Source organism: Rhinoderma darwinii, chromosome 1 (genome assembly GCF_050947455.1).
Source record: "Rhinoderma darwinii isolate aRhiDar2 chromosome 1, aRhiDar2.hap1, whole genome shotgun sequence".
Taxonomy (NCBI): Eukaryota; Metazoa; Chordata; class Amphibia; order Anura; family Rhinodermatidae; genus Rhinoderma; species Rhinoderma darwinii.
This window is the reverse complement of record NC_134687.1, coordinates 662886193-662913329: the sequence shown is the minus strand read 5'-3', so window position 1 is coordinate 662913329 and position 27137 is coordinate 662886193. Positions and strand designations below refer to the sequence as shown.

General features: G+C 42.9%; 2 protein-coding genes across 2 annotated transcripts in view; both read left to right on the top strand.

Annotated features, from left to right (window-relative positions):
• The window catches only part of LOC142664530 (uncharacterized), a 162294-nt gene that overhangs the window by 29888 nt on the left and 105269 nt on the right, over window positions 1-27137 (top strand). The gene's annotated exons all lie outside the window — the stretch shown is intronic.
• On the top strand, window positions 14456-17968 carry LOC142664556 (uncharacterized). Its single transcript, XM_075843715.1, has 2 exons — window positions 14456-14558; window positions 15587-17968. Exon 2 carries the CDS (start codon window positions 15658-15660, stop codon window positions 16966-16968), a length of 1311 nt encoding a protein of 436 aa, XP_075699830.1. The 5' UTR covers window positions 14456-14558; window positions 15587-15657; the 3' UTR covers window positions 16969-17968.

Below are 27137 nucleotides of genomic sequence, written 5' to 3'. Positions count from 1 at the left end.
ACTCCTCCCAGATTACATATACCCTGATGTACTCCTCACATATTACATATATCCTGATGTGCCCCTCACATATTACATATACCCTGATGTACTCCTCACATATTACATATATCCTGATGTACTCCTCACATATTACATATACCCTGATGTACTCCTCACATATTACATATACCCTGATGTACTCCTCACATATTACATATATCCTGATGTACTCCTCACATATTACATATATCCTGATGTACTCCTCACATATTACATATACCCTGATGTACTCACATATTACATATACCCTGATGTACTCCTCACATATTACATATACCCTGATGTACTCCTCACATATTACATATACCCTGATGTACTCCTCACATATTACATATACCGTGATGTACTCCTCACATATTACATATATCCTGATGTACCCGCACATATTACATATATCCTGATGTGCTCCTCACATATTACATATATCCTGATGTGCTCCTAACATATTACATATACCCTGATGTACTCCTCCCAGATTACATATACCCTGATGTACTCCTCACATATTACATATATCCTGATGTACTCCTCACATATTACATATACCCTGATGTACTCACATATTACATATACCCTGATGTACTCCTCACATCTTACATATTCCCTGATGTACTCCGCACATATTACATATACCCTGATGTACTCCTCCCAGATTACATATACCCTGATGTACTCCTCACATATTGCATATATCCTGATGTACTCCTCCCAGATTACATATACCCTGATGTACTCCTCACATATTACATATATCCTGATGTGCCCCTCACATATTACATATACCCTGATGTACTCCTCCCAGATTACATATACCCTGATGTACTCCTCACATATTACATATATCCTGATGTGCCCCTCACATATTACATATACCCTGATGTACTCCTCACATATTACATATATCCTGATGTACTCCTCACATATTACATATACCCTGATGTACTCCTCACATATTACATATACCCTGATGTACTCCTCACATATTACATATATCCTGATGTACTCCTCACATATTACATATATCCCTGATGTACTCACATATTACATATACCCTGATGTACTCCTCACATATTACATATACCCTGATGTACTCCTCACATATTACATATACCCTGATGTACTCCTCACATATTACATATACCGTGATGTACTCCTCACATATTACATATATCCTGATGTACCCGCACATATTACATATATCCTGATGTGCTCCTCACATATTACATATATCCTGATGTGCTCCAAACATATTACATATACCCTGATGTACTCCTCCCAGATTACATATACCCTGATGTACTCCTCACATATTACATATATCCTGATGTACTCCTCACATATTACATATACCCTGATGTACTCCTCACATATTACATATACCCTGATGTACTCCTCACATATTACATATACCCTGATGTACTCCTCACATATTACATATACAGTGATGTACTCCTCACATATTACATATATCCTGATGTACCCGCACATATTACATATATCCTGATGTGCTCCTCACATATTACATATATCCTGATGTACTCCTCACATATTACATATATCCTGATGTACTCCTCACATATTACATATACCCTGATGTACTCCTCACAGCTTATATATATACCCTGATGTACTCCTCACATATTACATATATACCCTGATGTACTCCTCACATATTACTATACCCTGATGTACTCACATATTACATATACCCTGATGTACTCCTCACATATTACATATATCCTGATGTACTCCTCACATATTACATATACCCTGATGTACTCCTCACATATTACATATACCCTGATGTACTCCTCACATATTACATATACCCTGATGTACTCCTCACATATTACATATATCCTGATGTACCCGCACATATTACATATACCCTGATGTACTCCTCACATATTACATATATCCTGATGTACTCCTCACATATTACATATACCCTGATGTGCCCCTCACATATTACATATATCCTGATGTACTCCGCACAGGATTACATATATCCTGATGTACTCCTCACATATTACATATACCCTGATGTACTCCTCACACATTACATATATCCTGATGTACTCCTCACATATTACATATACCCTGATGTACTCCTCACATATTACATATACCCTGATGTACTCCTCACATATTACATATATCCTGATGTACTCCTCACATATTACACATATCCTGATGTACTCCTCACATATTACATATACCCTGATGTACTCCTCACATATTACATATATCCTGATGTACTCCTCACATATTACATATATCCTGATGTACTCCTCACATATTACATATACCCTGATGTACTCCTCACATATTACATATACCCTGATGTACTCCTCACATATTACATATATCCTGATGTACTCCTCACATATTACATATACCCTGATGTACTCCTCACATATTACATATATCCTGATGTACTCCTCACATATTACATATACCCTGATGTACTCCGCACATATTACATATACCCTGATGTACTCCGCACATATTACATATACCCTGATGTACTCCGCACATATTACCATATACCCTGATGTACTCCTCACATATTACATATATCCTGATGTACTCCTCACATATTACATATATCCTGATGTACTCCTCACATATTACATATACCCTGATGTACTCCTCACATATTACATATACCCTGATGTACTCCTCACATATTACATATATCCTGATGTACTCCTCACATATTACATATACCCTGATGTACTCCACACATATTACATATACCCTGATGTATTCCTCACATATTACATATATCCTGATGTACTCCTCACATATTACATATACCCTGATGTACTCCTCACATATTACATATACCCTGATGTACTCCTCACATATTACATATACCCTGATGTACTCCGCACATATTACATATACCCTGATGTACTCCTCACATATTACATATACCCTGATGTACTCCTCACATATTACATATACCCTGATGTACTCCTCACATATTACACATACCCTGATGTACTCCTCACATATTACATATACCCTGATGTACTCCCCACATATTACATATACCCTGATGTACTCCTCACAGATTACATATATCCTGATGTACTCCTCACATATTACATATATCCTGATGTACTCCTCACATATACATATACCCTGATGTACTCCTCACAGATTACATATACCCTGATGTACTCCTCACATTTTACATATACCCTGATGTACTCCTCACATATTACATATATCCTGATGTACTCCTCACATATTACATATATCCTGATGTACTCCTCACATATTACATATACCCTGATGTACTCCTCTCATATTACATATACCCTGATGTACTCCTCTCATATTACATATATCCTGATGTACTCCTCACATATTACATATATCCTGATGTACTCCTCACATATTACATATATCCTGATGTACTCCTCACATATTACATATACCCTGATGTACTCCTCACATATTACATATACCCTGATGTACTCCTCACAGATTACATATGCCCTGATGTACTCCTCACATATTACATATACCCTGATGTACTCCTCACATATTACATATATCCTGATGTACTCCTCACATATTACATATACCTGATGTACTCCTCACATATTACATATACCCCTGATGTACTCCTCACATATTACATATACCCTGATGTACTCCTCACATATTACATATACCCTGATGTACTCCTCACATATTACATATATCCTGATGTACTCCTCCCAGATTACATATACCCTGATGTACTCCTCACATATTACATATACCCTGATGTACTCCTCACATATTACATATACACTGATGTACTCCTCACATATTACATATACCCTGATGTACTCCTCACATATTACATATACCCTGATGTACTCCTCACATATTACATATACCCTGATGTACTCCTCACATATTACATATACCCTGATGTACTCCTCACATATTACATATACCCTGATGTACTCCTCACATATTACATATACCCTGATGTACTCCTCACATATTACATATATCCTGATGTATTCCGCACAGATTACATATACCCTGATGTACTCCTCACAAGCTTATATATACCCTGATGTACTCCTCACAGATTACATATATCCTGATGTACTCCTCACAGATTACATATACCCTGATGTACTCCTCACATATTACATATACCCTGATGTACTCCTCACATATTACATATCTCCTGATGTTATCCTCACATATTACATATACCCTGATGTACTCCGCACATATTACATATACCCTGATGTACTCATCACATATTACATATACCCTGATGTACTCCTCACATATTACATATATCCTGATGTACTCCTCACATATTACATATACCCTGATGTACTCCTCACAGATTACATATACCCTGATGACTCCTCACATATTACATATATCCTGATGTACTCCTCACATATTACATATACCCTGATGTACTCCTCACAGATTACATATACCCTGATGTACTCCTCACATATTACATATACCCTGATGTACTCCTCACATATTACATATACCCTGATGTATTCCTCACATATTACATATATCCTGATGTACTCCTCACATATTACATATACCCTGATGTACTCCTCACACATTACATATACCCTGATGTACTCCTCACACATTACATATACCCTGATGTACTCCACACATATTACATAAACCCTGATGTACTCCTCACATATTACATGTACCCTGATGTACTCCTCACACATTACATATACCCTGATGTACTCCTCACATATTACATATACCCTGATGTACTCCTCACATATTACATATACCCTGATGTACTCCTCACAGATTACATATACCCTGATGTACTCCGCACACATTACATATACCCTGATGTACTCCTCACATATTACATATACCCTGATGTACTCCTCACAGATTACATATATCCTGATGTACTCCTCACATATTACATATACCCTGATGTACTCCTCACATATTACATATACCCTGATGTACTCCTCACATATTACATATATCCTGATGTACTCCTCACATATTACATATATCCTGATGTACTCCTCACATATTACATATACCCTGATGTACTCCTCACATATTACATATACCCTGATGTACTCCTCACAGATTACATATATCCTGATGTACTCCTCACATATTACATATACCCTGATGTACTCCTCACATATTACATATACCCTGATGTACTCCTCACATACTACATATACCCTGATGTACTCCTCACATATTACATATACCCTGATGTACTCCTCACAGATTACATATATCCTGATGTACTCCTCACATATTACATATACCCTGATGTACTCCTCACATATTACATATATCCTGATGTACTCCTCACATATTACATATATCCTGATGTACTCCTCACATATTACATATATCCTGATGTACTCCTCACATATTACATATACCCTGATGTACTCCTCACATATTACATATACCCTGATGTACTCCTCACATATTACATATACCCTGATGTACTTCTCACACATTACATATACCCTGATGTACTCCTCACATATTACATATATCCTGATGTACTCCTCACATATTATATATACTCTGATGTACTCCTCACATATTACATATACCCTGATGTACTCCTCACATATTACATATACCCTGATGTACTCCTCACATATTACATATACCCTGATGTACTCCTCACATATTACATATACCCTGATGTACTCCTCACAGATTACATATACCCTGATGTACTCCGCACATATTACATATACCCTGATGTACTCATCACATATTACATATACCCTGATGTACTCCTCACATATTACATATATCCTGATGTACTCCTCACATATTACATATACCCTGATGTACTCCTCACATATTACATATATCCTGATGTACTCCTCACATCTTACATATACCCTGATGTACTCCGCACATATTACATATACCCTGTTGTACTCCTCCCAGATTACATATACCCTGATGTACTTCTCACATATTACATATATCCTGATGTACTCCTCACATATTACATATACCCTGATGTACTCCTCACATATTACATATACCCTGATGTACTCCTCACATATTACATATACCCTGATGTACTCCTCACATATTACATATACAGTGATGTACTCCTCACATATTACATATATCCTGATGTACCCGCACATATTACATATATCCTGATGTGCTCCTCACATATTACATATACCCTGATGTACTCCTCACATATTACATATATCCTGATGTACTCCTCACATATTACATATATCCTGATGTACTCCTCACATATTACATATACCCTGATGTACTCACATATTACATATACCCTGATGTACTCCTCACATCTTACATATTCCCTGATGTACTCCGCACATATTACATATACCCTGATGTACTCCTCCCAGATTACATATACCCTGATGTACTCCTCACATATTGCATATATCCTGATGTACTCCTCCCAGATTACATATACCCTGATGTACTCCTCACATATTACATATATCCTGATGTGCCCCTCACATATTACATATACCCTGATGTACTCCTCCCAGATTACATATACCCTGATGTACTCCTCACATATTACATATATCCTGATGTGCCCCTCACATATTACATATACCCTGATGTACTCCTCACATATTACATATATCCTGATGTACTCCTCACATATTACATATACCCTGATGTACTCCTCACATATTACATATACCCTGATGTACTCCTCACATATTACATATATCCTGATGTACTCCTCACATATTACATATATCCTGATGTACTCCTCACATATTACATATACCCTGATGTACTCACATATTACATATACCCTGATGTACTCCTCACATATTACATATACCCTGATGTACTCCTCACATATTACATATACCCTGATGTACTCCTCACATATTACATATACCGTGATGTACTCCTCACATATTACATATATCCTGATGTACCCGCACATATTACATATATCCTGATGTGCTCCTCACATATTACATATATCCTGATGTGCTCCTAACATATTACATATACCCTGATGTACTCCTCCCAGATTACATATACCCTGATGTACTCCTCACATATTACATATATCCTGATGTACTCCTCACATATTACATATACCCTGATGTACTCACATATTACATATACCCTGATGTACTCCTCACATCTTACATATTCCCTGATGTACTCCGCACATATTACATATACCCTGATGTACTCCTCCCAGATTACATATACCCTGATGTACTCCTCACATATTGCATATATCCTGATGTACTCCTCCCAGATTACATATACCCTGATGTACTCCTCACATATTACATATATCCTGATGTGCCCCTCACATATTACATATACCCTGATGTACTCCTCCCAGATTACATATACCCTGATGTACTCCTCACATATTACATATATCCTGATGTGCCCCTCACATATTACATATACCCTGATGTACTCCTCACATATTACATATATCCTGATGTACTCCTCACATATTACATATACCCTGATGTACTCCTCACATATTACATATACCCTGATGTACTCCTCACATATTACATATATCCTGATGTACTCCTCACATATTACATATATCCTGATGTACTCCTCACATATTACATATACCCTGATGTACTCACATATTACATATACCCTGATGTACTCCTCACATATTACATATACCCTGATGTACTCCTCACATATTACATATACCCTGATGTACTCCTCACATATTACATATACCGTGATGTACTCCTCACATATTACATATATCCTGATGTACCCGCACATATTACATATATCCTGATGTGCTCCTCACATATTACATATATCCTGATGTGCTCCAAACATATTACATATACCCTGATGTACTCCTCCCAGATTACATATACCCTGATGTACTCCTCACATATTACATATATCCTGATGTACTCCTCACATATTACATATACCCTGATGTACTCCTCACATATTACATATACCCTGATGTACTCCTCACATATTACATATACCCTGATGTACTCCTCACATATTACATATACAGTGATGTACTCCTCACATATTACATATATCCTGATGTACCCGCACATATTACATATATCCTGATGTGCTCCTCACATATTACATATATCCTGATGTACTCCTCACATATTACATATATCCTGATGTACTCCTCACATATTACATATACCCTGATGTACTCCTCACAGCTTATATATATACCCTGATGTACTCCTCACATATTACATATATACCCTGATGTACTCCTCACATATTACATATACCCTGATGTACTCACATATTACATATACCCTGATGTACTCCTCACATATTACATATATCCTGATGTACTCCTCACATATTACATATACCCTGATGTACTCCTCACATATTACATATACCCTGATGTACTCCTCACATATTACATATACCCTGATGTACTCCTCACATATTACATATATCCTGATGTACCCGCACATATTACATATACCCTGATGTACTCCTCACATATTACATATATCCTGATGTACTCCTCACATATTAAATATATCCTGATGTACTCCTCACATATTACATATACCCTGATGTACTCACATATTACATATACCCTGATGTACTCCTCACATCTTACATATTCCCTGATGTACTCCGCACATATTACATATACCCTGATATACTCCTCCCAGATTACATATACCCTGATGTACTCCTCACATATTGCATATATCCTGATGTACTCCTCCCAGATTACATATACCCTGATGTACTCCTCACATATTACATATATCCTGATGTGCCCCTCACATATTACATATACCCTGATGTACTCCTCCCAGATTACATATACCCTGATGTACTCCTCACATATTACATATATCCTGATGTGCCCCTCACATATTACATATACCCTGATGTACTCCTCACATATTACATATATCCTGATGTACTCCTCACATATTACATATACCCTGATGTACTCCTCACATATTACATATACCCTGATGTACTCCTCACATATTACATATATCCTGATGTACTCCTCACATATTACATATATCCTGATGTACTCCTCACATATTACATATACCCTGATGTACTCCTCACATATTACATATATCCTGATGTACTCCTCACATATTACATATACCCTGATGTGCTCCTCACATATTACATATACCGTGATGTACTCCTCACATATTACATATACCCTGATGTACTCCTCACATATTACATATATCCTGATGTACTCCTCACATATTACATATACCCTGATGTACTCCTCACATATTACATATATCCTGATGTACTCCTCACATATTACATATACACTGATGTACTCCTCACATATTACATATATCCTGATGTACTCCTCACATATTACATATATCCTGATGTACTCCTCACATATTACATATACCCTGATGTACTCCTCACATATTACATATACCCTGATGTACTCCTCACATATTACATATACCCTGATGTACTCCTCACATATTACATATACCCTGATGTACTCCTCACATATTACATATATCCTGATGTATTCCGCACAGATTACATATACCCTGATGTACTCCTCACAGATTACATATACCCTGATGTACTCACATATTACATATACCCTGATGTACACCTCACATATTACATATACCCTGATGTACTCCTCACATATTACATATACCCTGATGTACTCCTCACATATTACATATATCCTGATGTACTCCTCACATATTACATATACCCTGATGTACTCCTCACATATTACATATATCCTGATGCACTCCTCACAGATTACATATACCCTGATGTACTCCTCACATATTACATATACCCTGATGTACTCCTCACATATTACATATACCCTGATGTACTCCTCACATATTACATATACCGTGATGTACTCCTCACATATTACATATATCCTGATGTACCCGCACATATTACATATATCCTGATGTGCTCCTCACATATTACATATATCCTGATGTGCTCCTCACATATTACATATATCCTGATGTACTCCTCACATATTACATATACCCTGATGTACTCACATATTACATATACCCTGATGTACTCCGCACATATTACATATACCCTGATGTACTCCTCACATATTACATATACCCTGATGTACTCCTCACATATTACATATACCCTGATGTACTCCTCCCAGATTACATATACCCTGATGTACTCCTCACATATTTCATATATCCTGATGTACTCCTCCCAGATTACATATACCCTGATGTACTCCTCACATATTACATATATCCTGATGTGCCCCTCACATATTACATATACCCTGATGTACTCCTCCCAGATTACATATATCTTGATGTACTAGTCACAGATTACATATACCCTGATGTACTCCTCACATATTACATATACCCTGATGTATTCCTCACATATTACATATACCCTGATGTACTCCTCACAAATTACATATATCCTGATGTACTCCTCATATATTACATATACCCTGATGTACTCCTCACATATTACATATATCCTGATGTACTCCACACATATTACATATACCCTGATGTATTCCTCACATATTACATATATCCTGATGTACTCCTCACATATTACATATACCCTGATGTACTCCTCACATATTACATATACCCTGTTGTGCTCCTCACATATTACATACTAGAAGTGCCGCATGCCACAGTACTTCTGGAAGCGAGGCACTTGAAGAGTGGGATGCTGGTATAAAAATTATCCAGGTAGAGGTGGTAACCCTGGTCCAGCAGTGGGTGCACCAAATCCCACACAATTTTTGCATTAACTCCCAGTAAGGGGGGGCATTCTGGGGGCTGAATACTGGTGTCCTTTCCTTCATATATCATAAATTTGTAGGTGTACCCTGATGCACTCTCACACAGCTCATCTTCACGCCATACCTTGCCCTCTTACTCGGCAGGTACTGGCGGAATTGAAGCCTCCTTTTAAAATGTACCAGGGACTCAATAGAAATACACTTCTCGGGGGTGTATGCTTGGGAAAACCAGGCACTGAAACGGTCTAATACAAATGGTCAAAACTGGGGTCATCTCGGGGTGGGCATGGCTCATTATCAGTATAATGTAAGAAGCGAAGTATTGCCTCATTTATTTATTTTTTTGGGTTCCAGTTCAGTTCTGCAGTGGCCCTAGTGCGGTAATGGACTGAAGCACTGGCCTCCGAAGCAAGGGAGCACCTAGTGGATTTTGAGGCCTCCTTTTTATTAGGCACCATGTCCGGTTTGAAGAGGTCTTGTGGTGCCAAAACAGTGGAAACCCCCCAAAAGTGACCCCATTTTGGAAACTAGACCCCTTGAGGAATTCATTGTCGTTTTCATGGGGTGCATGGACTGATCAGTTTTTATTCTATTTTTAAGTGGCATAGGGACTAAAAAACAGCAATTCTACTATTGTTTTCTTATTCTATTTTTTTACGGCGTTCACCGTGCGCTATAAATGACATATTCACTTTATTCTGCGGGGCGATACGATTACGGCGATACCAGATGTTTATAGTTTTTTTTATGTCTTATGGCGTTTGCACAATAAAATACTTTTTGTAAAAAATAATTAACTTTTTGTGTTACCTTATTCTAAGAGCCATAACTTTTTTATTTTTCCATCAAGAAAGCCGTGTGAGGACTTATTTTTTGCGTAACGAACTGTAGTTTCGATCATCACCATTTTTAGGTACGTGCAACTTTTGGATCTTTTTTTATTCCATTTATTGGGAGGTGAAGGGACCAAACAATTGTGATTATGGTACGGTTTATTATTTTCTTTTACGGCGTTCACCGCGCGGGTTAAATAACGAAATAATGTTGTAGTTCAGGCCGTTATGGACGCGGCGATACCAATTATGTATAGTTTATTTGTTTGTTTATATATTTTTATTAATAATAAAAGACTGATCAGGGAAAAAGGGGGATTTTTACTTTTTATTACTTTTAAAACTTTTATTTTCTTATTTTTACACATCTTTTTTTACCTTTATTACTTTGACCCACTAGGGGACTTGAGGGCAGGAGGCCCTGATCGCTATTCTAATACACTGCACTACATGCGTAGTGCAGTGTATTAGAGCTGTCAGCTACTCACTGACCGCAAGCATAGTGGGTCCTGACTTTGTCAGGACCCACTAGGCTTCCGTCGATGGTATAGCCGGATGCCATTGTTAGGTGTCCGGTTGCCATAGTCACCATCTCCGGCCGCTATCGTGTTCCAGGCCGGCGATTGGTAACTTAACCCCTAAAAAGCCGCAATCACTATTGAACGCAGCTTTTAAGGGGTTAATCGGTGGGGACACAGCGATCGGTCCCCGCTGTAGGAGCTGCGGCAACTGCTGAACAACACAGCAGCTGTCACAGCTCCAGTATGTGTCGGGAGGACGGCCGAAATGGAGGTTACTCTCGTGACGTACTATTAGGTCATGGAGCGCGAACGATACAGCTACCATGACCTAATAGTACGTCCAGGAGCGGGAAGGGGTTAAATGTAGACTGTGGGCAATATTAGACTGTCTGTAACAATATTAAGTTAGGATTGTGTATGCCTTATTAGCATTTAAACGGCTAAATGTGTTGGCAGAGAATAGGCCTCATTGCCAGACAAGGTTCTGCTTTTCAAAAAAAATAATTGTATTAAGTCAAGCTTTGTGTAATAAATTAATAGTGGAGGACTGCGTGTAGACCAGAATCCTGGACTGTCATGGATTTATTTTAAAGTGTTATACAAAGCGTTATAAGGCTGGAATGGAGTCAAAAGTCTTGGCTTAAACCTCTTCCTGCTTGATCGGTTGTGTGGCTCTACCTACAACGAGAGGTGGGGGCAGGGGCGTAGCTAGGGGGGGGCAGGCAAGGCATGTGCCCCGGGAGCATTTTAGGGCGGGGCGCCAGCTCCACCTCCTCCTGCACTATAATTGTACCTGTGTCGCAAGCACACAGGTATAATTATAAGCAATGAATGACCGGCCATTCAGCGCCTTTCCACGAATGAAGCGACTGGTACCTTTTGTACCAGTGACGCTTCCGTCGATGAAAGGCACTGACTGACTGACAGGGAAAGTCATCCTGCCCAGCCAATCAGCGCCTTTCATAGACGCTGCGTTCAATCCCCAGGAGACCTGCGCAGAAGAGAGCAGGTCTCCATGGCTGCCGGACGGCGTGGGAGCGGGAATAAGGTGAGTTTGAATTGTGTTTTTTTTAATTTTTTTTTAATTGTAATAAAAATGTGGCTGTATCTACAGGGGGGACGTCTTTGTCTACAGGGGAGACTTTATATATGGGGGGGGAGTTTTTCTTCACGGGGGGGCCTTCATCTACAAGGGGGACTTTATCTACACGCGGGGGACTTTATCTACGGGGGGGTGTCTATCTACAGGGGGGGCTATATACTGGGGTGGGCTATCTATGGAGCACCATATACAGGGGTGGGCTATAGCTACAGGGGGGCTATATAGTATATAGCCCACCCCTGTAGATATAGCCCCCTTGTAGATATAGCACCTCTGTAGATATAGTCCCCCCCTGTAGATATAGCCCACCCCAGTAGATATAGCCCACCCCTGTATATAGTATCCCACAAATATCTCCCCCTATAGTGCTCCACAGAAAGCCCACCCCTGTATATAGCCCCCTTGTACATATAGGCAACCCCTGTATATAGTGATCCACAGATAGCCCTATATGTACAGGGGGGCTATATACAGGGGTGGGCTATATGTGGAGCACTATATACAGGGGTGGGCTATCTGTGGAGCACTATATACAGGGGTGGACTATATGTACAGGGGGGCTATATACAGGGGTGGCCTATATGTGGACCACTATATACAGGGGAGGGCTATATGTGGAGCACTATATACAGGGGTGGACTATATGTGGAGCACTATATACAGGGGAGGACTATATGTGGAGCATTATATACAGGGGTGGGCTATATCTACAGGGGGGCTACATACATGGTTGGGCTATCTGTGGAGTACTATATACAGGGGTGGGCTATATACAGGGGTGGGCTATATCTACAGGGGGCTATATACAGGGGTGGGCTATCTGTAGAGCACTATATACAGGGGTGGGCTATATGTACAGGGGGCTATATACAGGGTTGGGCTATACGTGGATCACTATATACAGGGCTGGGCTATATCTACAGGGGGCTATATACAGGGGTTGGCTATCTGTAGAGCACTATAGAGGGAGTTATTTGTGGGACACTATATACAGGGGTGGGCTATATGGGGGCACGATCTACAGGGGGCACAATGTGTGTGTGGGACACGGTGTATGGCACTATTATATTTAGGGGTGTAGTGTGTGGTATAATGATAACTATCTTTATTTCTAGGTGCAGAAATGTTGGTAAAGTGAGAAGCTGAAGACATGTGAGCGGCAAACTGCAGAAATGGGCTGTGACCGGGAGTAGTCATCATAGAGGTCTGGACCGGATGGAGAAAAAGAACTAGAATCTGAGACGTCACCGGTGAGTCACTTAATGTAAATGTTTATTCTGCCTCTAATCAGTAATGTAGTCACTGTATGATCTGCAGTGAGATGATTATGATAGGATTTTTTTTTGGTAAACAGCATATCCTTACCATTGTTCGGGCCATGCTGGGAGCTGTAGTTTTACGCCGTACACACCTATACAGCAGGGGTTGCACTAAATTGAGCTGTATTTGTGCTGGTGTTGTATTTATGTACTGAGTTTGGTTCTGGTGTTGTGTATAGAACCATATTGCTTGTAAGATGTACAAATGTGTTACATAAAAAGCAATGACACGTCGATTGGTAGAGAAAACAAACATGGCGAGGGGGAAGGAGGTGTCGGGAAAGAGGTTGGGGGGGGGCGCCAAACTGAATCTTTGCCCCGGGTGCTGGAGAACCTAGCTGCGCCTCTGGGTGGGGGGCTGTATGGCACTGTCTACAAGTGGGAGGTGGGTGATTATGTCACTGTCTACAGGGAGGCTGTATGGCACAATCTACAGTGGGGCACTATCTACAAGAGGGGCTGTGTGTGGCAGCCAGTGGAGGGGGCATTATACTGTGTGGAGGCCACTAAGCGGACATTATACTGTGTGGGGGCACAATATTGTTTGGGCACAATTAGAGGACAAAATACTATGTCCCTGAAAGGGTTATAATATTATTAATTATTATAATGTATGAGGGGCGCTAAAGGGGCATTATACTGTGTGGGGGCACTATTTAGGGCATTCTATTTTTTAGTGGGCATTTTTGGATGATTGGGATGGGGCGCCGAAAGATAACTTCGCACGGGGCGCCATCTAGTCCGGCCCTGGTCACAAAGGGGTTAAAGGGCCAAATGTGTTAGCAAAGGGCATACTTCATTGCCAGACAAGGTTCTGCAAACATCTCCCTCCTGCTTGATTCACTTCTGGCTTTGGCTCAAAACACTGCATGTGTGTTTCCAGCCGAATACGAATGTTAGAAATTTGTCAACTTTTCTATTGTGAAACAAAATCACTATTTTTTTTATAATCCTAACAGAAAATCCCAGTAAGAACTCTGAGGGAAACTTCACGTTATTGCTAAATTATAAAGTAGAAGATGAAGATATAATGCAGCAGCCTTTAGGGGAAAACCTCATTACCCTTAATCTACATCCAGGACTTCACAGTAAAGACCCATCATATAATTTCACTAATCAAGAGGAACCTTCTGACCAATCACAGATTGTTACCACAAGTACAGCTCAGAAAGGGGGTAAAAGGTTTCAATGTAGTAAACAGTTCACAAAAATCTCAGGTCTTTTAACAAACAGAAGAATTCATACAGGAGTGAAGCCGTATTCATGTTCAGAATGTGGAAAATGCTTTAGAGATAAATCAGGTCTTGTTAGACATGAGAGAATTCACACAGGAGAGAAACCGTATTCATGTTCAGAATGTGGGAAATGTTTTACACATAAATCACATATTGTTCCACATGAGAGAATTCACACAGGTGAGAAGCCATATTCATGTTCAGAATGTGGGAAATGTTTTGCACAAAAATCAGATCTTGTTATGCATCGGAGACGACACACAGGACAGAAGCCATATTCATGTTCAGAATGTGGGAAATGTTTTACAGATAAATCAGGTCTTGTTAGACATGAGAGAATTCACACAGGAGAGAAGCCGTATTCATGTTCAGAATGTGGGAAATGTTTTACAGATAATTCAGGTCTTGTTAGACATGAGAGAATTCACACAGGAGAGAAGCAGTATTCATGTTCAGAATGTGGGAAATGTTTTGCACAAAAATCAGATCTTGTTATGCATCGGAGACGACACACAGGACAGAAGCCATATTCATGTTCAGAATGTGGGAAATGTTTTACAGATAAATCACATTTTGTTACACATGAGAGAAGTCACACAGGGGAGAAGCCGTATTCATGTTCAGAATGTGGGAAATGTTTTACAGATAATTCAGGTCTTGTTAGACATGAGAAAATTCACACAGGAGAGAAGCCATATTCATGTTCAGAATGTGGGAAATGTTTTACACATAAATCAAATCTTGTTAAACATGAGAAAATTCACACAGGAGAGAAGCCATATTCATGTTCAGAATGTGGGAAATGTTTTACAGCTAATTTAGGTCTTGTTAGACATAAGAGAATTCACACAGGAGAGAAGCCGTATTCATGTTCAGAATGTGGGAAATGTTTTACACATAAATCAAATCTTGTTAAACATGAGAAAATTCACACAGGAGAGAAGCCATATTCATGTTCAGAATGTGGCAAATGTTTTACAGATAATTTAGGTCTTGTTAGACATAAGAGAATTCACACAGGAGAGAAGCCGTATTCATGTTCAGAATGTGGGAAATGTTTTACAAAAAAATCAAATCTTGTTAGACATGAGAGAAGTCACACATGACAGAAATTATATTCATGTTCAGAATGTGGGAAATGTTTTACTACTAAAGGCAAACTTAGGGCTCATCAGAGAAACCACACAGGGGAGAAGCCATTTTGATATTCTATATGCGGAAGATGTTTTACAAAGAAATTTACATTTAAGAACTCCGCAGAGAATTCACAAGGAATAGAAACCATAATCTCGTTTAGAATGTGGGAAATGCTAGAAGAGCAAAAAAAAAAAAAGTTTAAACGCATCAGATTATTCACAGACTTTAACCCCTTAATGACCAGCCTATTTTAGGCATTAGGGTATGTTCACACACAAACTCAAAAACATCTGAAAATACGGAGCTGTTTTCAAGGGAAAACAGCTCCTGATCTTCAGACGTTTTTTAAGCCACTCGCGATTTTCGCAGCGTTTTTTACGGCCGTTTGTGGAGCTGTTTTCAATAGAGTCTATGAAAAACTGCTCCAAAAACGTCCCAAGAAGTGACCTGCACTTCTTTTTTGCGGCCATTTTTCAAAACGACCCGTCAGAACAAAGCGCCATTTTTCCCATTGAAATCAATGGGCAGAGGTTTGGAGGCGTTCTTCTTCCAATTTTTCAGCCGTTTTTCGGGCGTTTATGGCCCAAAAATAGGCCGTGCGTACCCTAAAATACCAAGCTATTTTTTTTACGTTTTTCCATCGTCTCATTCAAAGAGCTATAACTTTTTTTATTTTTGTCGACGTAGCTGTATAAGGTCTTGTCTTTTGTGGGACAAGTTGTATTTTGTAACAGCACCATTTTGGAGTACATAGAATTTATTGATTAACTTTTATACAACATTTTTTGGGGGGGATAGAAAAAAAAACAGCAATTTTGCCACACTTTTATGCGTCTTAAAGGGTTATTCCCATCTTCATAAATTTAGCTATTAAGCTCACCCTTCTAAAGTTAATAATTTTTCTAATTACCAGTCTGTCGCCCAGCGATGTCGTTTTCTTGCTATTGTTGATTAAAGTCGCTGTCAGTCCGTCTTTGTAGCTCGTTGTCTAGGGATCCGGCCACCGCTACTTACCTTTAGCGATGGCCGCGCATGCGCAATGATATCCTCTTCGTCCTTAGAAGAGAATGTAATTTTTCTCATGAACGCGCAAATCGGCGCATGCGCAGTAGATGAGGGCAAGGCACCAGTCGTAAGGAGAAGTCTGTGGTCGGCTGAAGGTTTGTGAAGTGTTTGTGTGTATATGTGTGTGTTTGTGCATATGTGTGTGTGTATAGGTGTTTGTGTGTATATGTGTGTGTGTGTATCATACATGGCCATACAGACATATATACATACATACATGCAAACATACATTATGTGAGGGTTTAGCATCAGGAGAGGTTGGTACAGCGGTTTCTTAGTAGCCAGAGACAGGGACACGAGACGTGCATTAAAGTTCATAACAGAGCTTTGCCTGTGTTTTATTCTTGTCAAAGAAACAGCCTCTTGTACAACAAGGCAAAATACAAAATAAATCCTGCTCGTCTGAGCACTAACTAAACAAGATATTATCTAACTATACCAAGTGCCTTCCTACCAGGAACTCGACACAAAGTAACACAGGTCTTTACTCACATAGAATACAGGCTACTCCAGACTTAGTAGTCTCCGGTCTGAGTCAGGGCTGAGACTGACACACACTGTGTCTGCACCTTTTTATATACAGGCTGCAGGTGCAGCTAATTGAGCCGCAGCCTTGTCCTACAAACAGAGATGGACTAGGGATTGGGGAACCCGCCCTGCTCTTCCCCAATCCAACTCCAGGCCCTTTTTCCGGCTTTTCCTTAAGCCGAGATTGGAAAGCTAGAGCTTTCTATTGCAAAAAATACTCATTCCCTGGAGCCTAGGATACATATGACAGGATTCTAGGGGAAATGTACCTTCCCTCAATGACTTTACCTGTCACTGTCTCATATACCCTCTTCCTCTGTTCGAGCCCGTGGGATCGGACACATTTAGCTACAAGGCAGTGTGTCCTAGACAAAGCGTCAGCATTGCCCTGCAGTTTATTTGAAGTACTGCAAAGTAAGAAACCACCGTGTAACTCTTGAATTTCTCTCTTTAGCTTGACATATCCTCGTAAGAGGAGAGTGATCTGTAACCAACCTAAACCGACGACCCAATAAATAATATCTCAGGGACTCAAGTGCCCACTTAATTGCCAAGCACTCCCGTTCAACTATGCTATAGTTTTTCTCAGCCGGGGTAAGTTTTCTGCTCAAATAGGTCACAGGATGTTCCTCACCACCCACCTCTTGAGACAGAACTGCTCCGAGCCCCACATCAGAAGCATCAGTTTGGACAACAAACTCCTTTTTTAAGTCAGGAGTGACTAAGACTGGTTGGTTACACAGGGCCAGTTTCAACTCTTGAAAGGCGCTTTCAGCCTTCGTGTCCCACTTGACTATGACAGACTTACTTTCCTTGGTAAGATCTGTCAGGGGCGCTGCTGTGCTGGCAAAGTTTGTAATGAACCTGTGGTAATAACCTACAATTCCTAGAAAAGCTCTGACCTGCTTTTTGGTTGAGGGCTGGGGCCAGTTTTGGATAGCCCCAACTTTGTTGACCTGTGGCTTTATCACCCCTCTCCCAATTATGTACCCCAGATACCGTGCTTCCTTCAAGCCTAAGGAACATTTCTTTGGGTTTGCTGTTAACCCCGCGGCTCTGAGGGAGTTTAGTACTGCTTGTACTTTTGGTAAGTGGCTTTCCCAGTCATCACTAAAGATTATAATGTCCAGATATGCCGAAGTATACCGACGATGGGGTTTGAGGACTATGTCCATTAACCTTTTGAAAGGTCGCTGGAGCCCCATGTAGCACAAATGGTAAACAAATATATTGAAACAGACCATCCGGGGTGATGAACGCAGTTTTCTCTATGGCGCCCTCCGTGAGGGGTACTTGCCAATAGCCTTTGGTTAAATCAAGTGTTGAAAAATACATTGAATGGCCCAGTCTCTCTATTAACTCATCAACTCTTGGCATTGGGTATGCGTCAAACTTTGACATCTAATTTAACTTACGGAAGTCGTTACAGAAACGTAATGACCCATCTAGTTTCGGAATCAATACAATGGGACTTGACCATTCACTTTTTGACTCTTCAATAATTCCAAGGTCTAGCATTTTCTTGACCTCCTCAGATATGGCTTGTCTACGAGCTTCAGGGACTCTGTAGGGTTTCAAGTGGACCCGAACCTGAGGCTGGGTCACAATGTCATGTTTTATTATACTAGTCTGTCCTGGCAGTTCTGAAAACACGTCTGTGTTTCTCTGCACAAACTCTTTTGTCTCCTGTTTCTGTGGCTTTGCGAGGGATTCTGACACACATCTGGGTTAAGACTATAGGGGGTACTTACTGCCACCAGGGTCTCTCTTTCTTTCCATGGCTTAATTAATTTACATGCTATAACTGCACTGTCTTCCTTTTACCTGGTTGGTAAACTTAATAATTTACATCCCCGACCTTTTCAATTATCTCATACGGCCCTTGCCATCTAGCAAGAAATTTGCTTTCTACGGTTGGTACTAAGACCAACAATCGATCACCAGAGTTAAAATTTCTAACTTTAGCAGTTCGGTTATACACCCTGCTCTGAGCATCCTGAGCTTGCTCCAAGTGTTCCTTAACTATCGGCATGACCGCAGCGATTTGGTCTTTCATCAACGTGACATGCTCAATTACACTCCTATAAGGTGTGGACTCTTGCTCCCAGGTTTCCTTGGCTATGTCCAGGAGACCACAGGGTTGTCTGCCGTATACAAGTTCAAAAGGAGAAAACCCTGTGGATAATTGAGGAACTTCACTTACAGCGAACATCAAATAGGGCAGAAGACAGTCCCAATCCTTCCCATCCTTACTAACCACCTTCCTTAACATGCCTTTTAATGTCTTATTGAATCTTTCGACAAGACCATCAGTTTGAGGGTGATATATAGAGGTACGCAGGTGTTTAATTTTCAGCAGTTTACATAATTCCTTGGTGATTTTGGACATAAAGGGAGTTCCCTGATCGGTAAGGATTTCCTTAGGTAAACCAGTACGGGAAAACATGTAAAACAACTCTCTTGCAATGGCTTTTGAAGAGGAATTTCGCAAAGGGACTGCCTCAGGGTAGCGTGTGGCATAGTCCAACACCACTAGGATATATTGATGTCCTCTAGAGGATTTGACTAAAGGGCCGACCAGATCCATTGCAATTCTTTCAAAAGGGATCCCAATAATAGGCAAAGGCACCAGAGGACTCCTAAAATGTGGCATAGGAGCCGTTATCTGACACTCCGGGCAGGACTCGCAATACCTCTGAACTTCCGTATATACCCCCGGCCAGAAGAATCGTTGTAAGATACTGTAGCGCCCATGGCTGCGGGCCGTCGGGTTCACTCACCTCCCGACACCCGCAGCCATGGATCTGTGAGCGCTGGCCTCCGTCTCCCTCCTAGGAGATGCCAGCGCTCACTTCCGCTCCGTCCGGCCGGGTCCCGTAGGGTGCGCGCGCACGCTCACGCCCGCTCTTAAAGGGCCAGTGCGCGCACATGAAAACAATGATCATTAACCCACATGATTTCCTGCTCTATAAGAATGCCCCAGCCCTTCTGATCCTTGCCTGAGCGTTGTTAGTCTTTCCCTGTCTGTCTCACAAATGGTCCCTTAGTGTCTCCCGTTCCATCTGTTACCCGTGCCCTGTTACCGTTCCTGTATTCCGCATTGTTCCTGTGCCTACCTGTGGTCAAGTGCCATCTGCCACGTCAAGTACCATCTGCCACGTCAAGTGTCTTCTGCCACGTCAAGTGCCATCTGCTCATCGGATACTGCCCGCCATGTCTGGCGCCACTTTCCGCACCTGCCTCCATCCGTGCTGAAGCCACAGTCACCGTCCGGACTATTTCAGGTACCAAAGCATTACTGTCTGCCATCTTACTTTCACATAGACTGTGACCCGGTCAGCAGCCTCCCCGCTACGGCGGAGCGGCCTAGTGGGTCCCCAAACCCAGTGTCCGTGACAGTACGCTCAGGCCATGGAACCCGCTGGCCAGCCCAAGACCCCAGTACAGAAGATTCAGACAGAGATGCATGACCTACGCACTCGTCAGGATCAACTCCTTGAGGCGGTGAATTCTATTCTGGTCCGCCTGGATCTACTCGCTGTTCCACCCCCGGTTCTTCCTCCAGAAGCTGTTGCCGTGCCACTGCCTGTTGCTCCCCCTGTTTGTTCCGGATCCTCAGTTCCTCTGCCTCTTCCTCGCTACGACGGTGATCCCAGAGCATGCAGAGGATTTCTTAATCAATGCACGGTGCATTTTAGGCTACGGCCTCATCTCTTCCCCTCCGAGGAGGCTAAAGTAGCGTTCATTATCTCCCTCCTCGCTGGCAAGGCCCTCGCATGGGCGAACCCAATCTTGGAGCAACAAGGACCTGTATCCGCTGACCTAGCCTTGTTCCTGCAGTCCTTTCGTGCCGTGTTCGAGGAGCCGGGTCGAACATCCTCTGCCGCAGCCACTCTGTTGACCCTCAAGCAAGAAGGCTCCACAGTAGGGGAGTATGCGATCTCCTTCCGTACCCTAGCAGCCGAGCTGGCATGGAACAATGAGGCACTGGTGGCGACCTTCTGGCAGGGACTGTCCTCTCACATCAAGGACGAACTGGCAGCCCGCGACCTTCCTTCTACCTTGGATGCCCTCATCCTGTTAGCCACCCGGGTTGATATGAGAATCCGGGAGCGCTCTCAAGAGGTTCGTCAGGAGAGCCGGGCCCACAGACCAGCACCCCCTGCCCAGAGACCACAATTGTCCACTCCTAGTGCGCTACCTGAGGAACCCATGCAGGTAGACAGAGTCCGGTTATCTGAACAGGAGAAGCAGCGCAGACGCTCCTCTGGACTTTGCATGTATTGCGGCCTCAAGCGTCATTTTGTGCGTCAATGCCCACAGAAACCGGGAAACTCCAGTACCTAGGGTTGGTTGGAGAGGCAACTCTAGGTGGAACGTCTCCAAACGTTAAAACCTCTTCCAAATTATCGATACCTGTGGCCATCGTCACCGGACAGGCATCATCTTGACCGCCTATCTTGACTCTGGAGCAGCTGCTAATTTTATCCACCAAGATCTAGTGGATCGGTTTCAACTACCCACTGTCCGTCTGGAGAGACCCCTGGCAGTTGCCTCTGTGAATGGTCTACCGCTGCCTGATCCAATCATGCTCATCACTGAGCCAGTGACATTACGGGTCGGAGCTCTTCACTCAGAACAGATCTCCTTCCTGGTACTACCCAAGGCTATCAATCCTATCCTGCTGGGTCTGCCATGGCTCCGTCTACACGCCCCGACACTCGAAAGGAGTTCTGGAGAGGTTCTTCAATGGGGCTCCAGATGCCATAGCCATTGCCTGTCACAAGTCCGTCCTGTTGTGCCCCCTCTGCCTCAGTCACTCTCCGATCTACCTTCTCAGTATTCCAGTTTTGCGGATGTCTTCTGCAAACGAGAGGCTGAGACGTTGCCTCCACATCGGAGTTATGACTGTCCCATTGAACTGGTTCCCAATGCTTCTCTTCCCCGTGGACGAGTATATCCTCTCTCCTTGCCAGAGACGCTATCGATGTCAGCCTATATCAAGGAGAACTTGGAGAGGGGTTTTATTCTAAAATCTTCCTCCCCGGCCGGGGCAGGATTCTTCTTCGTTAAAAAGAAAGATGGATCTCTCCGACCCGGCATTGACTACCGTGGTCTCAATCAGATCACGGTCAAGAACAAATACCCGTTGCTACTCATTTCCGAGCTGTTTGATCGCATACGAGGAGCCAAAATTTTTTCCAAGCTAGATCTGAGGGGGGCCTATAATCTAATCCGGAATCGCCGGGGTGACGAATAGAAGACGGCATTTAACACCCGCGATGGGCACTACGAATACCGAGTGATGCCCTTCGGACTGTGTAACGCTCCCACAGTATTTCAGGAGTCCGTTAATGACATCTTCCGAGATCTCCTCTATACGTGTGTTGTAGTTTATCTCGATTATATTCTAATCTTCTCCCCAGATCTGATGACCCATCGGAGGCACGTTCGTCAAGTTCTTCTGCGACTAAGAGAGAATCGCTTGTATGCCAAGTTAGAGAAATGCACATTTGAAAAGAGGTCTCTGCCCTTCCTGGGCTATGTCATCTCGGATCAAGGAGTTAAGATGGACCCTGAGAAGTTAAAGTCTGTCCTGGAATGGCCAAGTCCTCAAGGCCTAAGGGCCATACAGCGGTTCCTGGGTTTCGCCAATTTCTACCGGCAGTTTATTCCGAACTTTTCTTCTCTGACGGCCCCTATCTCTACCCTTACCAAGAAGGGTGTGAACGCCAAGGTGTGGACTCCGGAGGCAGAGTCCGCATTCATTAGCCTCAAGAAAGCCTTCACTTCAGCTTCGATCCTCCATCACCCTGACATATCTCGGCAGTTCTCACTGGAAGTGGACGCTTCCTCTGTTGGTACAGGCGCACTTCTGTTCCAGAGAAGCTCCAAAGGAAAGGCAGTAGTGTGTGGCTACTACTCAAGACTGTTTTCCTCTGCTGAGCGCAATTATTCCATTGGAGATTGGGAGCTACTGGCTAACAAATTGGCCCTGGAGGAGTGGAGAAATCTTCTGGAGGGCGCTGCTCACCCCATCCTGATCTTCACCGACCACAAGAATCTCACTTACCTTCAGTCCGCTCAAAGACTGAATCCTCGTCAAGCCAGGTGGTCACTGTACTTCACCCGTTTCCAATTTCTGCTCCACTACCGTCCCGCGGACAAGAACGTGAGGGCCGATGCCCTGTCCAGATCATTCGAAACGGAAGACACGGTGGAGTCCCTTCAGACGATCATAGACCCATCCTGCGTTGTCACCGCCAATCCTCTGCATCTTAGAAATATCCCTCCAGGGAGAACTTTTGTTCAGTTGGCTGACAGAAAAAGAATTCTCCGCTGGGGACACAGTTCTAAACTGGCTGGGCACGCTTGTGTCTGTAAAACCCAAGACCTGGTCGCTCGTCACTTCTGGTGGCCAACGCTACCTAAAGATGTTCTGGACTTTGTCTCTGCTTGCACGGTGTGTGCCTCTAACAAGGTGGCTCACAGCAAGCCTGCCGGCCTGCTTCAACCCCTGCCTGTACCCAGTGCCCCCTGGCAGCACATCGCTATGGACTTCGTCACGGACCTTCCTCTCTCAGCAGGATGCAACACCATCTGGGTGGTGGTGGACCGGTTCTCTAAGATGGCACATTTTATCCCGCTAACCGGCCTACCCTCTGCTCCTCGACTGGCAAGCTTCTTCATTCAGCACATCTTCCGCTTGCGTGGCTTGCCTCTTCACATTGTGTCCGACCGGGTGGTTCAGTTTACCTCCAAGTTCTGGAGAGCCCTCTGTAAACTCCTGGATGTGAGTTTGGACTTTTCCTCTGCCTATCACCCCCAGTCCAATGGGCAAGTTGAGAGGATCAACCAGATCATGGAAAATTACCTCCGCCACTTCATCTCTTCACAGCACGATAACTGGGTACAGCTTCTACCATGGGCGGAGTTTTCATATAATAACCACACAAGGGAGTCCACCACTTCCACTCCGTTTCACATCGTGTACAGTCAACATCCCAGAGTTCCTCTTCCAGTGTCGACTTCATCGCAGGTACCCGCTGCTGACTCTGCATATGGGGACTTCCTGCAAATCTAGCAACAGACCCGGTCCTCTATTTTGCTGGCGGTAGATCGCATGAAGCGTAAGGCAGATACCAAAAGAAGAGAGCCGCCTCAGTATCTTCCTGGGACTAAAGTCTGGCTGTCCTCTCGAAACATTCGCTTGAGGGTGCCTTCATACAAGTTTGCTCCCAGGTTCCTTGGTCCCTTCGAGATCCTGCAACAAATTAACCCTGTTTCCTATAAGCTGCGGCTGCCCCCTACCCTCAGAATCCCTAACTCCTTCCATGTGTCCCTCCTGAAACCAGTGGTCCTGAACCGCTACAGCAAGACCTCTAGTTCCACAGTTGCTTCCAGCGGTCCTTCTGATGTATTCGAGGTAAAGGAGATCCTGGACCGCAAGAGGGTAGGAGGAAGGACTTTCTATCTGGTGGACTGGAGAGGGTTTGGTCCTGAGGAGAGGTCCTGGGAGCCAGAAGAGAACCTCAGTGCTCCTGCTCTTATTAAAAAGTTCCTCTCTCACTCTGGTCCCAAGAAGAGGGGGCGTAAGAGGGGGGATACTGTAGCGCCGCGGGCCGTCGGGTTCACTCACCTCCCGACACCCGCAGCCATGGATCTGTGAGCGCTGGCCACCGTCTCCCTCCTAGGAGATGCCAGCACTCACTTCCGCTCCGTCCAGCCGGGTCCCGTAGGGTGCGCACGCTCGCACCCGCTCTTAAAGGGCCAGCGCGCGCACATGAAAACAATGATCATTAACCCACATGATTTCCTGCTCTATAAAAATGCCCCAGCCCTTCTGATCCTTGCCTGAGCGTTGTTAGTCTTTCCCTGTCTGTCTCGCAAATGGTCCCTTAGTGTCTCCCGTTCCAGCTGTTACCCGTGCCCTGTTACTGTTCCTGTATTCCGCATTGTTCCTGTGCCTACCCGTGGTCAAGTGCCATCTGCCACGTCAAGTGTCATCTGCCACGTCAAGTGCCATCTGCCACATCAAGTGCCATCTGCCACGTCAAGTGTCTTCTGCCACGTCAAGTGCCATCTGCTCATCGGATACTGCCCACCACGTCTGGCGACACTTTCCGCACCTGCCTCCATCTGTGCTGAAGCCACAGTCACCGTCCGGACTATTTCAGGTACCTAAGCATTACTGTCTGCCATCTTACTTTCACATAGACTGTGACCCGGTCAGCTGCCTCCCCGCTACGGCGGAGCGGCCTAGTGGGTCCTCAAACCCAGTGTCCGTGACAGATACGCTTTCTGGTCTTTTCGCAACCTAGATGTTCACCCAGCACGTGTTTATGAGCCAGGTCCAGCACCGTTCTACGATACGTCTGGGATATCACCAGCTGTTCAACAACCTCCCCACGTACGTTATCTATCTGATACAGCAAATCCTGGTTAACCGCCATGTGTGGAAACACCTTATCAGCCCCTGGATGTTGAGGCACTCCATTTAATACCTTAGTATTTTCCCTGGCTTTTACCAATGTGGGATCGCTAA